Source organism: Hyposmocoma kahamanoa, unplaced genomic scaffold (genome assembly GCF_003589595.1).
Source record: "Hyposmocoma kahamanoa isolate Upper Pololo Valley unplaced genomic scaffold, ASM358959v1 76, whole genome shotgun sequence".
Lineage (NCBI taxonomy): Eukaryota > Metazoa > Arthropoda > Insecta > Lepidoptera > Cosmopterigidae > Hyposmocoma > Hyposmocoma kahamanoa.
Genome location: NW_020653900.1, coordinates 2,603,783 through 2,622,115, shown reverse-complemented (window position 1 = coordinate 2,622,115; position 18,333 = coordinate 2,603,783). Strand labels below are relative to the sequence as shown.

General features: G+C 36.2%; 1 protein-coding gene across 1 annotated transcript; it reads right to left on the bottom strand.

The window, feature by feature from the left end:
• Window positions 1-1,619: 1,619 nt before the first annotated feature.
• On the bottom strand, window positions 1,620-16,226 carry LOC113232494 (general transcription factor IIH subunit 3). The gene is made up of 9 exons (XM_026467241.1): window positions 15,969-16,226; window positions 14,570-14,750; window positions 11,579-11,677; window positions 10,873-10,969; window positions 6,896-7,012; window positions 5,506-5,634; window positions 3,253-3,388; window positions 2,429-2,465; window positions 1,620-1,732 (listed from the first exon to the last, which is right to left on the bottom strand). The coding sequence occupies exons 1-9, from the start codon at window positions 15,982-15,984 to the stop codon at window positions 1,669-1,671; spliced, it is 876 nt and encodes a 291-aa protein (XP_026323026.1). The 5' UTR covers window positions 15,985-16,226; the 3' UTR covers window positions 1,620-1,668.
• Between the last annotated feature and the right edge of the window lie 2,107 nt (window positions 16,227-18,333).

The window sequence follows — 18,333 nt, the reverse complement described above, 5'->3', positions numbered from 1 at the left end:
GTAAAAACACGATTTCTAAAAATTTTCACGATAGAAAACAAAACGCAAACATCTCCAAATACAAGAAAATCGCTGTATTCAATATGGTACTTTACATACCAATGATTTTTTTTTAATATCAACTGAACCAAATGGAACACGTATAGTATACGGCATACATTATTCAAATGGCTTTAATTCCGTTTGTAAGAAAATTAATTCTGAAATAAAACTAGTGTCCCTGCCTATATATCTTAAGGATACCACGGTATAATGCCGAAGGATCCGGAGGAAGGCCGTCCGGCCAGTGGGCGCCGAGCTTAACAAGTTCCCGGGCCGACTGCTGTACAGCTGTTTGTGGTGCACTGCTTATAAGTTGTTGAGTTGGTGGGGCTATAGTGAGTTACTGCTCCTACTGTCTGTCCACTATCCATCAAGGTGCCAGAGTCGCTCACTTGCACCAGTTGTTGTAGTACTAACTGTCAATATTTGTGGCGCTCCAAATCCGCAAATGCGTTCTTACACAACTGAAAAGTTGTCATTTTGCAGACGTAGCCATATTATATCAAGCGTGTGATATGTACGTATGTATCAGTGTAAGATAATGCAGCCAAAAATCGGCCACGCTGAACAATCGCACGTAATTCGTGCGTTTCATAATTCACAAATAATAATTAATAATCTTATCTCAAAGTACTTATGCAGGCAAAAAAATATTACAGTACCTATATGCATTTATTTTAAAATTATTCTTACATTGTCATGGCATAAAAGTATTAAATAAATTAGCTACTTGGAAACAAAGCGGCTTGTTGAAAGCAAGTCGTTATCCGAGTTTTCTTTATCTAGATTTGATACTTAGTGTGATATAAATATTAGTTTATTAATAATTTTTAATCGTGATAGACGAAAGAGATATTTACGCATTGCCAAATATTTTAATACCTTTGCTGGCGCAGCCCCAACGAACTTCTGTTGCCACTTGGTTTTAAGGATTGATGGTATGCCTATTTTGTAGTCTTATTACGAAAAGAAAAAATAAGATTTTGAATTAAAAAAAATGGCTTAAATTTCAAATTGAATTTAAAAGTTGCAAGTTAAGCAAATTTCAAAATAGATTGTCAGAAGTTTTAGGTAAACATTGATCGAACATTAATAATGTCATCGTAAATACGTCATCGTGTACAGTAAAGACCTTTGGGCACGTACTAATAGATCTATCTCATAAACACTTTTACTAGATCAAATGGTTGGGTATTTACTATTGAATAACGGTCTTACAAAAAAATACGATACATCTTAGGATAATTATTACGTTTAGGCTGCCCCGGTCACATTGCCGGGCAGAGTACGGCCTTATAACGTCCTCCTCCTCCTTCTTTCTCCTCCTCCTCCGCCTCCGTGGCCGAACGGTTACCATACCACGCAGAGGTCCCAGGTTCTATTCCCGGGAAAAATATTTATATGGCCTACATTTATTTGTCTCGTGAGTTTGGGTGTGATTTGTGGTTGTCTATGTGTGTGTCCATGGCACCCGCGACACAGGGTTTCCCTAGTGCGGGACTATGTTGAGTGTGTGCGTTATTATTATAATGAAACAATTTTTTAAATTCTTTAATATAGTTATATTAGTAAATAATTTAGGAATCGGGAGGAAACTAAAATAATTCAGTTATAAATTTGATACTGTCAAACTTTGAGTTTTTTCTTTTTGGGTTTGACAGGTAGAGGGCCCGCCATTTTGAACACCGTACTGAAAAAAAAAAAATTACCATTTTGTTTATTCTTTAAATAAAGCTAATAAAAAAGAAAACTCATAACAACGTGCAATAATCCGCAGGTAAAGGTACGTCTAGGTCAACTTGTTTGAATATGGAATGTCCTTGAGAAATTACTTCGGTTATATCGCTAGATGGCGTTGATCATTTTGTAATTGCTTCCTAAATCGAGGTTATAATGTTCTCTTTGGCCCTTTTCAGGAATGTATATTTTGTAAGGCCATGTGTACCTATTTGTACGTGAAATAAAACAGTTTAACAATAAATTTGGCCTAATAATTATTACGCCTTTTGGATTCAGAAATGATTTAATTGAGTTGACGTCAGTCCAAATATACCGTTCGCGCGGTACTTTTAAGTTGGTATCTTTACCTGCAGATTAGACACGCTAACGAATTTGGGTTATATATTGCACATTTGCATTGAAACACCCGCTTTCAGCGTGAATATCTTCAATGCCTTCAAAGTGTCAAAAAAAATGTGAACTTAAATGAAAATCAATCTTAGATAAGATCTCCTTTGATTGCAACTGAAATGCAGCTTATAATCCATGACACAATGTAGATTTTTATCAAATGTTTCATTGTTGTACAATTCCATGCGCAGTGATAATTTTGTACAAGATATAGCACAAAAATACAACTACTTTCGTAAAAAAAATATATACTCACTGGCAAGTTGTGCAGATCGGGCTAAATTTACAAAATACTGAAAAAAAAAAACAATTTCACATTAGATGACTTTTACTAGAGCTGCAAATATGCTGGATATTCGAAATTAAAGCATGGTGATGATACCTTGAATGAAACGGAAGTTTAGTATAAGCATGTTGATTAATGGTTCATCCCTAAAATAGAAATAGACTTTCCCCAAGGTTTGTGCATACTTCATTATAGACAAAAATAATGCGAATAATATTATAATTACTCTAATGATGTGGTCTTGAATAAGAGAAATTACTGTACTGTGGTTACCTGACTAATGAGATAAACTATGGGAACTCTACCTCTCAAATGCTGCCTAGAACCATAGAAAAATTAGTTTCTTCTTTAGGGTATCGAACCAGATATCACCTCATTCAATACCCATACCACGAACAACTCTGTCATTGACCGATAAATTCTGAATCATACATACATACATCATCGGAGAACAGTATCGGTGGCCCAACGGTTTGCACTATGGGCATTGGATAAGAAAGTCCCGGGTTCGACTTCCGGTAGGATCAATTTGGGAAAAGAACTTTTCTAAATTGGTTTTTATCTGGGTGTTTAAGGTAATGCGCCTGGGTAAATTCCGTTGCTCTCATACTCATAGCAAAGGGAATTCCTGAGACCTGATAATTGGAATGGTCTTGTGTCTGAAACAAACTTTTAACGGCATTACTTAGCCGGAAGAACAGAGTGTTATGTAACTGGGTGTGTCTTTCGGACTAGCCGGTGGGAATTGAACCCTAGACCGCATTATCTATCGCCCTGAGTGCTTCTTCACTCACCGCTAAGACAAACGGAGCAGACATATCCAATGGTAAGCAGTTCTCGATGGCAAAAGCAGGCGGTACGGTAATCCACACGGCCTCTGCCCGGAAGGACGAGTTTGCTGCGCTCCGAGCCTTCGGGGAGGAATACCCACTGGAAATATAACACATTAATATTTTATGAAAGAACTTCAGACGACTTTAAGAAGTGATTGCAAATGTATATAATTTTATATATCAGTCTGAATTTAAGGCTTTGAAGTAAGACAAGGGATTGTAAGATTGGTGTTTAAGCCATCTAAAATATATGTACGGACAACGGCACATCAGACTACACATTTTTGTTCAAAAATCGGCTGCAGTGCAACGGAACAAGATACGTCAATGTGTAGCTTGATGTGCTGGCGTGTGTACATGAATGGTTTTCGAAGGTTAATTTGACCTTGGTATAAGGTTGATTTTTCACAGAATGTGCAGATATTTTCCCGTAGATTGACCGATATGAGATCACTTTAAAGTTGACCGTACATTAAACATAAAATTAAGTCTAAGGGTCTATATTACACAAAAGAATATTGTAAATAACAGAACTTCCATTTATGTATAAAGTCTGTCTTTTTGTGAGACGGAGTAAAATGACATTTGTTGAGATGCCAGTTTTCATAGAATTTGAAATAGTTATGTAGTAATAAAATTTTTATTGAATTGATATTCAAATATTTTTTGTGAATTTACTCCACTAATTTGTTATAATTATCAATACAAAGATCGAACGCTCAGAAAAAATTCCTTCGATCCGATCGGATTCGAACCGACGCCTTCTTGCATACCGTGCCAGACGCTATACCAACTAAGCCACGGAACGAACCAACGGACCTCACGAATTTTTCTATGTGCTTGCGTCGTGTCTTTGTATTTGGTTTTTCAACGACTTTTTAGTCTAGTCGTATTACAAATAATGAAGTTGAAATTATCCATTATTTTATATATATAAAAAGGGATGTATCCAATATCTTTGGTGTCTTTTTATTTGAGTAAATAAAACCAAATAAACAATATAACTGCAGCGTCCTGAATGAATTCTGTATTATTAACCATTCTTGTCAAAGAAGGATCTTGGCTACATATAAAATCACTACGGCGATCAACTGCGAAGCGAGTACTTTAAGTGACGCGCGGCCGCTAGACCTCTGCCCCCGCGCAGATTAATCCGCGCGTTGATGCAGATTTGCGTCTCCGTCACCGTGCCCGTGATTCCGCGCCCCGCGCCCCGTCGCGGTGCAGTGTGTTAATCGCCTAAGGGTGGCAAACTAGAGGATGAATCCGGTTTAGCGCGCTTTCCGGTAACCGATTTCAATAAAACTTGGAAAATAGACGTAATTCCACGAACTTTTGAGGTCGGTTTTTTTTATAAAAAAGTATAATTTATTGTTACTTCATATACGATTATGTACAAGATGCTGTTTATGATTGTTGCTGTAGTTTTTGTTCTCATCATGGCGTCATTGAAATAACTCCCATTCAAAAGTCAAGGATAAATATTGGACTGTCTCCATGGCCGAACGATTACCATACTGGTCTGCCACACAGAGGTTCCGGGTTCGAGTTCTAGGCCGGGAGAAATATTTGTATGGCCTACATTTATTTCTCTCGTGACTTAGGGTATAATTTATAGTTGTCTATGTGTGTGTCCATCGCACCCTCGACACAGGGTTTTCTTAGTGCAAGGCTATGAGTGTCTTTAAAAAAATATTTAAAGAAACTGTGTCTATTGGCATAAAAACAAAAAAAAATGTAAATTTTATTAATTTTGGATGGTAAAATATTTTATGAAATTTGACCAACTTCTGGTGTCCCGATTTTTTTCCTCCCATACAATGTCATGATCCTTCCATAAAACTGAGTTGATCAGCACTAAAAATATTTTGATAAATTTGATTCATTTTTATGGACAACTGACGCTTGACCAAAAAAAATATTATGCCAAAAGTATTTTCATACAAAAAGACTTAATGGTTCCTAAGACAGTTTCCTTGTATCTTATATGGTTCCAGATTTCAACGTACTGTCCCATTTAAAAAAACACTGAATCTCTGATTAATGTATTATGTGGCGCCATCTTTTGACACTCTATCTAACTACGTAGTTAAGCGCTGTCATTTTAAAAAACTATTAGAAAGTTGTGGTTATGCAATGCTCATTCATATGCAACATAACATTAAGATAGAATTATCTTACATGTTACATATTATATTTAATCGAGTCTCTCACCAATAGATACTGTAATAGTCCCTCAAGCGAGGGCACTTTGAGATAGAGCCCACCAGTGATGTCACAGCCTTGTTGCAACAAGCTCAATTGCTTGTCTAGAGAGCACACGTCGATGAGGACTTGCTGTTTCTGTGAAAAGAGAATATGTTCACATTTCACGATATTGAAACCTCAATGCTGTGGGATTATGGATACAAGAATAAAGATTTATGAATTTTAACGAATTTAATTTGGTTACAAAAAAGGATAAATTATTAAGTAGTTAATGCAATCTCCCTCCCCCGCTTGCTTTCATCCAGTGATTGATAAGTCAAATTCCTTACTCTTCAAGCTACTTTCACTGCCCCGGTAGTATGTCGTCTCGATAAAGCTATTATATCCACATTTAGCTCTCAAATTCGAAGGATAGACGTCACATATTTATGTCTTCGCAAGCGCCGCGGCCAATGAGTGCAAAAGATTAACATAGTGCCACACGTGGCTGCACGGTCACAGCTGATTTTAAAACATTTTGTCAAAGCGACAAACGAGATGAAAAGAAATAAAAAAAAACAACCAAATTGATATTACATAATTATTGGAAAAAGGTGAAAATAACATTTTTAATACATGAGAGTAATTAGAAATACGTAAATAATAACGAATATAATGTAAAATATGTACTAAAATCCGATAATTTTTGTTTTAATCTTTGTTGCGGCGATGATTAAACGACAAAGATAGCTATAGACGCAATTTCATATCGTTGTTCTTGTTCTTCGAAATGTATAACAATAGTTCATTACCAAATAAGCAAATTTAGCTTTATCAATTGAAATAAATATTGTCACGGGGAGGTTTATCACACATATACTGCCATGCTACGGCACTGGTGATGCTCTAAGTAACATGCCATTTTCCCGGGGCCAATTTGACGAGTTTTGCGTGAGACTTTTTGTATCATTGATTTATGCCTACAATATCATTGCTGTACTTAGCGCGAGACCTGTACGAGTGGTAGTTATCGAGTTCTTAGGTTTTCGCGATTGTTATACATAGGAAATGAAACTATTTTTCCGGATTTAAATCGCGTATATTTATTTTTTCAAACAAAGTGTAGTTATAAAGTGTTGTAGTAGAGTGGTAGTTAATAGCTCTTGCTACACATACTATAATAAACTATCACATTTTGGACCACATATATCCAGGGAAAGAATAACTACACACAACACTAGCGTTGAAAGAAATTGAATCCAAGGTAAAGAAATAAATAAAAAAAGATAATAATTTAATTAAAAATCAAGACGCGATCACTCAAGCTTATCTAAATCCGAGCGATTACGCGTGAAGGCAATTAAATTTGTACTAACAGAATTCGGCTAATATGCACTTGTTTGGCGTAAAAAAATACCTGCGCAGTGAAGAAAACGTTCATATAATTGATGTACTGCGCAGCGGTGTCGGTGCTGCCGGTGACGATCAATATACGGCTGCATATGCGCAGGCCGACACTCGCCTGGCGGCGCATCTGTTGAATGTCAATTAATTGTTGTACAAGATCAAATATTAAAAGAAACACGGCAAAGTGGGAATTTAGCCACGTTGTGTGGACACCGGCAAGTGCCACTACGAGTTAATCCTCGATTACTAACAGAAAGCCAAAACTCACACATTAATAATTTTAACCACTATGAAATCTTGATAATAGTTGCTCGTAGTTTCTAATTCAAAAGGAAGTAACAAACTCTGGACTGTTATTATAATTTAATGGTGGCACTTCACATGGCTATTCGACCCCTCCTACGTAAAGTAAATATAGATAAAGCGCGTTTCTTTAAAACTCGTTCTCGAATAAAACTGAGAAATGCTAAAGTCACGGGTTATGCTCATTTTAGTGAATGCTCCCCTGTAAACTTGGCAATTTCGACATACGATACGTTACGTAGGAGGGGTCGATTTGTATTATCGTAATTGATATATTTGGCAAACAATCACCATGTGTAAATAACATGTGTGACTAAGTATATGTCTTGTTTGCCTATTCGACAAACAGCAAACACCAAACTCGCATTACCTCAGTGATCGCCAGTACGGATTCCGACGAGGGCGATCTACTGGGGATCTTCTTGTGTACGCATCTCATCTATGGAACGAGGCTATAGAAAGACACGACGAAGCCCTTGCATTGAAGCTCTTTAGATATTTCTAAAGCCTTTGTCAGGGTCTGGCACGCAAGCGTTTTAAGCAAGCTTCCCTCTCATGGACTTCCCACTGACCTTTGCAATTGGATTTCGGATTTCTTGAGTGAACGTTCGATTCGAGTGGTCTTAGAAGGCTACTCTTCGGAACATCGGGCGATAGATCCGGAGTTCGTCAGGGGTCCGTACAGTCCGCAACTCTTTTTCGCTTTCTGCTGCATATCAATGATATATTAATTCCAGGTACCCTTGAGTATGCTGATAACAGCACAGTTGTGAACAGATACTTGACCAATGAAGGGTCAGTGGAGAAGAAATCTAGTCTTGTCGATAGTCCATGATTAGTCGTTTGAATTTGACACTTAAGGCAGTCTCCGATTGGAGCGATGCCAATCTTGTCAAATTTAATGCTACCAAAACGCAGGCGTGTCTATTCTCCACAAATCGGAGTCCCTTTCACCTGACTCCGACTTTTCGAGATATATCCATACCGATAACCGACCGTCTCCAGCTACTTGGAATGGACCAGTCATCAAATCTGAAATCGGCAGATACATTGAATCCATGGCCAAAAATGCAGCCAGGAAGCTTGGCATCCTTTCCAAGGTGAGACGTTACTTCATACCGGGACAGTTGCTTCAGTGGAGGAGGTGGAGTACCCCTGCCACTTATAGGGTGGCTTTGCTAAATATCAACTGGCCACCTTGGATTCAATTGACAAGCATGCCAAGAGGCTTATAGGTGACTCGGAATGTGGAGGCGAAGCTGCAGAGCCTTGAACACCGCCGTAAAGTTGCCTGCTTATAGGTATTCTATAGGATATATCACGGAGAGTGTGCGATGGAATTACACGATTTAATTCTGCCTTCCCCTTTCCATCACCGGGGGACTAGACGTGGGCTGGAATTCCACCCCCATGTTGTGGATATTCCCAGGATTCGCACGAAGCGTTTCGCTCCCACATTCATATGGCGAGCGGCTAGAGTGAAATTCCCTACCTGCGGACTTATTCCCCGAACGCTATAACTTGACCTTTTCAAGGCGAGAGTGAATAGGCATTACTTAGGTGTGCATGCTACATTGTCGACCTCATCATCACTTTCCATCAGGTGTGATGAAGGTCAAATGCGCACTTATTTTTTATATAAAAACAAATACCGCGGGTTGATTGGTTTCTTGCACTCCAAACTAGCAAACATCGAGTATATAAGCAGAAATAGAGACGAAATAAGGGCCATATATTCCTGGTAACACATTAGCGATACAGCTCTTATAAACATCAACTCTCGTTTGCACTGAATTATAGACAGGCCAACTACTGACCTGTGTGTACGTCTCCGTATATTCCAAAAAATATTCTGTATTTATTGTAATATAGATAATATTTCTAACAATGCCGTACTGTTCTATTCGGTAGTGTAGGAAAAACAGCAAAACATCTAATTACAAAACAAATCACATTTCGTCGGTAAATAAATATTAAATATGTAATTTTGCAATTCTCGACCATTATGGCAAAGCTCAAGTTAACTGGTCGATTTGAAGTGAAACAGTTGACGACACCCGTCAATTGTTTCGAACTCGGGCTAGCCAATCGGAGCGCAGTTGTCACAGTAATGATATAGCAGAATAGTTTTCAAATAAATTAAATGACATTTCGTCTCTATTTCTGGTTATATACTCGATTGCTAGCAAAACAAGGCAGGTATCTATGATATTCGAGATTTCAATTCAAATTGGCACATGTGTCACGCCTTCTAATCACTTCTATCGTATTGATTGTTCTCAGTCATTCTCAGACTATTTTTTTTAATTTTTACACACTTAGCCCTGTACTAGGGATACCCTGTATCGCGAGTGTCATTGAGAATTTAATGTAGACCATACAAATATTTCTACCGGCCTGGGAATCGAACCCGGGACCTCTGCGTGGCAGTCCAGCATAGTAACCATTCCGCCACGGAGGCGGTCATTTCATTATATTGTTCACTATTTAATTTCCGTGGCAAATTTTATTATTTAAATATTCAAGCATGTTATCGTGTAATTATTAAATAATATTTCACAATACAATACTGGAATATTAAATAATATTGCACGGTAAAAAAAATCGAAAACTTATATACTAAAAATTACCGCGGAAATTAGAAACGGTCATTCTCGGACTAGTGAATAGCTCAATCAGGAAAACGCGCTACTACTAATTTTCATATAATATTTAGAAGCGCAGTTGCAGCGTCAATGTCGTGACACGCGGGCGCCACTTTTGCAGTCACAATTAGTGAACTAATAAAAACTACTGAAGCACTACAGACTTGTGATTGTGACTTTTATATCGCACGGACTTTTGGTTAACCCAATACATACTTAACAACATGAAATTAAATTCTTATTTTGAATGAATGTAAATAACTGCATTATATTCCAAATTGTAAGTTACGTCCATTCGCGTTGAAGGGGACGATGTGACGTAAACCCGCGTTGCGTAAACACTTCTAATTACTGCATATATGAGCCACGCACAATAAACGTGTGCAAATGTGCATTCTATGGAGATTAATAGGCGTGACTGCGACGCAATCGTAATTACGCATTCTTGCTTTCAGCACAAACCAAATTCAAGTATGTGTAAATGTATGAAAATCGGGTTTGAAAGAACGAATATACATTTATTTGACTATCACAAATGACACCGTACAAGTAAAAAAGAAACTAAACGGAAAAAAAAGAAAAAACATAATCAACGCTTTCAAATGTAAGACGCAAATAAATAATTATAAAACAAAACAAAAATAAAATTAAACAAAAACACACGATTATCTATATCCACGTGCAGACAGGCATATTTGTCTGTGTCTGCATATTTGTCTGTACGTCAAATATTTTTCCAAATACAAGTAACCAATGACGAATACAAACAGCCGTGCCGCCATATTTTACCGTATTGGCATATCGTTGATGAATAATTATAAAACAAAACAAAAATAAAATTAAACAAAAACACACGATTATTGATATCAACGTAAACAATTATTTATTTATTCAAAATACATGTCATAACAATACAAGTTCCACTAGGCTAGTACTTGTTACTATGATACACGGGTATGGCACTTGTTAAAGTATAAAGACAACAAAATGTAACAAAAGGTTTGGGTACTTAACGGTAAAAAAAAAATTAATTACTTACTCTGGAAATATAGCAAAGCCCCATAGCTAGTGCTCCCGCCAGCAGTGATTCTCCTGGCTTTTCCTCGTGTGGTTGGCTTTTTATTAGATTCACTAATCTGAAATATTTTTTCAAATTTTTTCAAAAAATTTCAACAAAAGGTATTCACAAAATAAGGAACAGGGTTAGCTACAATCTTCACTGGCAAGTAAAACGGGACTGAAAAGGCTTACATTGTCCTGATAGTACCAATGACTTTAATTTGCGAGTTAATACATTGTGAAGGCAAACATCTGCCACGTTGAAGAAGGTTCACAACCCCTGGAAATACATGTAAAGTCCTCAACTCACATCAGATCAGCTTGCCAGACTGAAGCCTAGCTAGGGTTGAACAATGGGACAATAATGATGACGAATAACGTGGCCATACGCTTTGAGCGGGACAGGGACAGGCACACGTGACATTAATTTGAACAAAATGACGCCAAAGCGAATAATATATAAAGCCAAACAAGATTAGTTGTTTTTTAATTTCTGATCACTAAACATTTTTAGTTCTTTGTTTAAATTTTTTAAATCATGCATTTCGTAACTATCATAAACAAGTGTTTTATTTTTAAAACAATAATAAATTGAGATGCGTCCTGCTCTGAGGGAAAAAAATAATGGTCACGTTATGTATGAAGTATATTTTTTCCAAGTTGGCTAAGAAAATGAATATACAAACCTCATTTTAATAGTTTTCTCAACAAGTGTAAATAATTCATACTGTCCATCAATTTGTCTTACATCTAATGGTTTGCCGGGTGATGGGTAGAGGTATTCACTGTAAATAAAATTATTTAAAACACTATATTCAGAATGTTGGTTTGCACATTCGACTTTTGTACTATCCGAAAAACAGACAGCAACAAAGTATGTGATGCATTTAAGTGATATTGTCCGGCCTGCTTTAGTTTTCATTAAGCGTCACACGTACAATTGTCTGTATTGAAACAGATTTTCATCGCATTACGGTTTTATGCTACTGGTATTTTTCAAGTAGTAATTGGTGACGATATTAATGTTCATAAAACCACTGTGTCGGGAGTAGTTTATAAAGTAAGCAAAGAAATAGCAAAGCAATTCCTTCCTAAGAGCATGCTTGGAAAACAATGAGATAGATGGTCATCTCCTGGGAGACAGTGCTTATCCATGTGGAAAGCATCCATTTGTCAATCAAAGTACAAATGCGGAAAAACTTCATAATGAACCCCAAATTAGGACAAGAAACACGGTTGAAAGGACATTTGGAGTGTGGAAAAGGAGATTTGCATGCCTTTCTCAAAAGCTAAGGCCTAAACTGGAACACACACTAGCTGTAATTGTGGCAACTGCTGTACTATCTCTCTGTACTCTCCAGCAAAATGACAATGTGTCCATAATTGATTATGACGACTTTGAAGAAAATATTGTAACAAATTTAAATAAGCGCAACGTATTTTATCTGATGGAAATAATTTTCACCTATACACTATATTTTATCACTATTATAACTGAATATAGGAACACAAAATAAACAACATATTGGAATGTATAGTTTTTATTTTAAGTTGATGAAACTCTTAATTTAAAGATGTCATAATGACTAAAAACATAAATCATATCTGAAAACTCCTTCTTTTGAATTCTAAGTCCAATTTTGCACTCTCTAAAACTACTTTTTATAAAATCTTAGTTTTTTCCAATTTCATCAATTCTTGTAGCCGTTGAATATCCAATATTTCTAATCTTTTAGTAGTTACAGCATTGTTCATATGTTTTTTATGTTTTCTTTTTATAATGGAATTACTAAGCTTATTTATATTATTTTTCTTCGTTTCAGTTAAACACACTCTTTATTTTTGGTGTTTTCAACATCCTTCAGAGGTTGTGAAATTGTTCTTTTGGCTGTTTTGCTTCTGCGACGGATTGGATTTCATTAGGCATCAAATTTTCGTTATCGTCCATTATAAGCACCATGTCTTGTAACGTTCCAACTAATGCTACTTCATTTTGTTCTTGTGTGTCAACTTCAGTAAAAATTAAAAATATATTTATTAATATACAATATTTATATAATAACTTATATATTGTTATATAAATATTGTATTACTGTTTGGCAATACCTGCTGATGGAATATACAATGAGACTATATAAATGTATTAAACCCTACTACTGGACCATTTTTTTTTTATGGTAAGCAGTTCTTTTAAATAACTATGTATGTAATTTGTTTGTATTATATAAATACACCATGGAGCATGGGAACTTAGATCACAATAAATAAAGGATTATAAATTTATTTCATTATATATTAATAACAAAACAATATGAAATGATCATCATATTTTGTTTACAATAATTTTAAGTTAACTATTTATTAACAAAATTGTACACTCTACCTTAGTAGTTGACGAAATAAGAAAACACTTTGGATTTACCTAAGGTGTAATATGGTGCTGATGAGTCAAATTCATTTAGTGACGGGTTTGAATTGAAGAGTTAATAAAGCCACAATTTTCTCATCAACGGTGGTTGTTTTCGGACACAAGTAATCCCTCCGGTCTTGCACATTTCAGACTGAAATAATTATTTGACAGAAATACATTAAATTAGGTATTATTGTATAACACATTGCTGCTGAGATGCTGCCAGTGAATATAATAATTATAAGAAACAACCCACCTTGTCATATTTTTTCTTGCTTTTTTCTTCAAGTTATCACACAATGTGTGCAACTGCTTCTCATTCCTAACATCAGTTTCCGAGACAGCAACATCCACGCTTGTTTCTTGGCCTCTAGAGTAGCTCCATCTATTTTTTTATTGTCGATTACACACACAAAATCTTTGGCTACTTCGATGAGAAGCATCTTCTCCCATTCAGTGAAATGTCCACTGCATTTTCCGCTTTCCATATTAACAAAAATTTGAAATCGCAATCAACAAGATGTATGTACAAACAATAAATAATACCACGTAGCACACAACGGTTTGACGCATGACGCTGTTTTTAAGCAAGTTTTATTTGGCAAGGGAGTCGGACGCATAGCCACGAATATATAAATTATAAACTAAAAATATTCTATTTACATTATTTCATAAATAAAATAGTATATACTTACTTATTTACACTCGGAATAAAAGTTACTACAAACAAAATTAAGATTAACAAAAAATTCTATTAAATAAATCAATTTTAGAGTCATTCTCTTCGAAAGATCCATCTAGCGGCAGATAAAGTAACTACTTACTAACTAGAAACGTAATTTGTCGGTTACATAATTATGGAACCATTCGTTGCCTATTCAGAAGCGCAAGTAGATTTAACTGACGTTTGAACTCTGCTTAACTTTAACTAATCAATAAATATTGAGAGCTTAACTGACTACTTCAGAAACCGGGCATAAGCCAGGTTTACAGCAGAGACATTGCTTTATTATTCTCTTCTGTCCTTTTCTTACTAGCAATGAAGGACACCAATGCAATGAACTAAAAACAGGCATTATAATTATTTCTGGCATCAAGCCATAATATGAGCATTACTGCATTCAGTTTTCAAGGGTGAGGGTACTGGTGACTTGTTAAGTCCCAGGGTTACTAGGCAGTGCCTCTCAGATTTTTGAGATTTAAAGTGGCACTGCAATATTACGTCACTTAATACCTAACAAAAAAATAAATTGATTCACTACAGTACCTTTTATGAAAATGGCAGCCAATAACAGCAAGTTGATTTCTCGACTTCTGCATGAGGTGCGAATTGGCAAATGCTATTACTGCATCCAGTACGTGTGTAAGGGCCTTCGGATCCTCAGATATGTATGATTGGTTGGGGTTTGTGTCCACTACTATTACCAGAAGGCTGCTGTCTGAGGGTACTGGAAAGTAGATAACATAAAACGGTTTAGGGCAATTCTCTGCCACATGATAGTGTGAGAGTATTGTTGTCTACTGCTGACATACAGCCGATGCCCTAACATACTTCATCTCTTAACCAACCAATTGGTTCTTGATAAGTACAAAGTAAAGTCATACAAACTTTAACCATAAAATCCAATTTGGTATAACTTCCTGATTTTTTCATTTGTGAAAAACATTTTAATAAGCTTTCTAAGCTAATTCGATATTCAATGTATATTTACTTAAACACAGAATTTATGCAGCAGTAGAGTTCCTTGTGAAAGAGTTAGAACAGGGAAATACTGCAACCTTACCTATTTCTTCTGCCAAGTAATGTTGGCGTCGCTGCTTTCAGGTTTTGAAAGGTAAGGGTGCTGGTGAAATTACAAGCACATGGGACTTGTCAACTTGTGTCTCAGGGTGACGGGCGATGTGGCAATGCCTCTCAAATCTTTGCGATTTAAAACTCTAAGTGGCACTGCAACAGTTACGGACAGGCATGTAGTTTACCATAAGGCATACGGCTTGTTCATCCCTTCACTCGATATTATAAAAAAATAAATAAATTTCAACCATTCAACTGGAATTCCTTTAAAATATCTCTCTTTAATGAGTAAGAAAGCTCTCTGAACAAAAATGTTGCTAGGTGATAAGTTAGGTAATAAGGATTTAACTGCCTTGTGGTCGAACAGTCACCATACCAGACTGCCACAATGAGGTTCCAGGTTAGATTCCCGGGCCGGGATATATATTTGTATGGCCTACATTAATTTCTCTCGTGAGTTTGGGTGTAATTTGTGGTTGTCTATGTGTGTCCATAGCTCCCGCGACACAGGGTTTCCCTAGTGCGGGGCTATGTTGAGAGAGTATGTGTGTGTGTGTGTGTGTGCACTACTGACCGTCATCGGGATTTATTCCATAGAGACTATTGTTAACTTCAAAGCTCAAAGTCAGAAATCTGAAGGCACTCTTCGACATAATGTAGCTAAATACAATGTAATTTAATAAATTTCGAAAAGTATAACCTAAATATACGCCGAATCATTGAAACTAGCATTTAACACAAATGGTACAGCTAAATCATGTAACAAAATTACACAATCTTATGTTAAAAGTAGTGTTAACATATTTTAATCTTGGGTTTAACAGCAGAAATAAACACCGAAACAAGCGTTTTTAACCAAACAACAGCTTACCGTCGTCATCTGCCATTTTCAACGGAAAGTTAACAAATCATATAGATTTCATTCACTTTGTTTTTTGGGAATTCGACAAACTAATGTTCTTCAAACAAATCAACAGGAAATATAACAAAAACAATATTTAACAAGCTCGCGATTCGTAACCAAACAAATCTCTGTCAGAGTGACAGACTGAGAGACTGACTTCACTTCACTTTTTATTTTTATGGCTCCATCAACACATAGAATGAAGATTTTGCCAATGTCACGGTGCGTGGTTGTAGTAGTAGTAGAAGTACTCAGGCGAGAATCTAAAACAAAAGACACAGTACAAACATGTAACACAGATTTTTAAATATATATATTATTTAACAGGATGAATTTACTTAGAGTAGAAATGTATGGGAGAAACACAAAAGTTAAAAGATTGTTTATGTTAGTGAGGCGGGGGAATTTTGGAGGTAGCAAATTATAAAGCGGGACAGGGTTATCAAAAATGATCGAACGACACAGGTCTATGGGGAACTTAGGGTCGTATTCCAGAACTCTACTCAATACTCAAGTCAGGGCTTGAGTATTGCAGTGAGCACTGAAAATCATACTCAAGTCCTTGCTATTAGGGTCGTATTTCCAGTGCTTGAAATCATACTCAAGTCTGCTCAAGTCCTGACTTGAGCATTGAGTAGAGTTCTGGAATACGACCCTCAGACTGTGGAATTTTCCATCCTCCTTATTATATTTGCCAATATTTGCACCTACTAAATCTATGATTTGCACAGATAATTTTGTCGGAGATGTGTCAAATTGACATTAAAGGTTTTTTTCATTCGTTCCGAATGGAACAGGCGAAGGTCAGAGACCATTCTGCCTTGTTCTAATTACTTTCGACCGAAAAACGGAATATTAAATGTCAATAAGAAAATAATTGAAGAATATGAGATAGATAGATATTAAAACTTAATTCACTTCCATGATAACTTATTTGCTATAATTACAAGTTTTCTTTTTAAAAAACCGCCGTCGGGAATCGTTCGATTGGATATCGTTCTCGAATCGAAGGGCGCTTTCCGAGCTATTCAGAACTTTCGAGTTAAATGTTCGATTCGGATTCGAATATCGTTATCCATAAAATGTAGGAACGCATTAGTCTTACATGAAAATAAATCAGTAAAATTGAACAAATACCAGATTTTATATAAAATAATAAGAGATTTATATGTTGAATACGACAGCTTGACGTTCGATTCGGGTGTTGTGAATAAAAATGAAAAGAAATCAATCGACAATTGAGTTATCGTAACTTCTTAATCGACCCTCAGTTCCGAATCGGCAAAATGACGGTCCGAAATGTCACAGGTGTCCGAAGTGTTGTTTTATCTATAGGTGTACAGGCGATGTTCGTGTTTTGTCGGATTGGAATCGGCCTTAGTGCACAAGCGAAATCCGAAATGGGTTCGAGTTTTCTTGACTTGTATAGTCTCGCATACGGAAGGAATAAGAATCGGGTGCAGTGCACAAAAGCGCTAAATATATAACGATTTTCCGCCAAAAAATGTTAGAAAATTAAACTGTTGAAGAAAATTACAATTTAAGATCTTGTAGTATGGCCAATTAGACGCCTTAGCCTATCCCGAACGATCGGTTGAAATTCTACTACTAGTCTAAACTTATTAGTACGCATAATATAGCTCCGTAATGCCATTTAGTTAATTATATTTTATCTAGCGTACAGAATCTCGGTTTTATCCGACGAAGGAGCGGCCTGTTAATTAAAGACAAAAGTAAACAAAATAGGTATTTCGTTCGAAATTCTATTTCTCTAGATTGACTTATATTGTAACAGTTCAGGTTTTAATAAAAGTGTCTCATAACTAAGAATTTTGTATTTATTCAAATAAGTACATATAAAATTTCTACGAGCGATGCTATCATATACTCGTCAATAACGCGTTCGCCCACGCTGGCAGTAGGAATTATTAATCTAATTAATTGTTCCCTTTCGTTGTATGGACAGATGTCATGATGCAACAGTTATTTATTTGTCAAAAGCGCATTCCATGCGCGCCTCTGTGCATACGTTGAGGAATAGATTTTGTGGGTGTTGCTTGTTTCTAAGGCAGAGTTTTATAAAACAAACTTTTTCTTTTTTTATATAATATTAAGTGACGGGACGAACAAGTCTTGCGCCCGATGTGAAGCTACACGCCTGTCTATAACAGTGGCAGTGCCACTCAGAACTTTAAAACGCAAATATCTGAGAATATCATTACAACTGCGGCGGCCACCCTGATATATAAATTTACAAGTTCCATGTGCCTGTAATTTCACTAAAACTTAAAAACTTTTCTGATTAAAATTTTTTAAGCAAAAAAAGTTGAAG

What these genes read in the sequence shown, in the direction of transcription:
- LOC113232494 (XM_026467241.1), bottom strand. An exon ending in CTGCTCCGTTTGTCTTAGCG is followed by an intron (nt 2,466 to 3,252) that starts GTGAGTGAAGAA and finishes TTTTTTTTTCAG; the next exon opens with TATTTTGTAAATTTAGCCCG. An exon ending in CCGATCTGCACAACTTGCCA is followed by an intron (nt 1,733 to 2,428) that starts GTGAGTATATAT and finishes TTTTTTTTTCAG; the next exon opens with TACGGTGTTCAAAATGGCGG.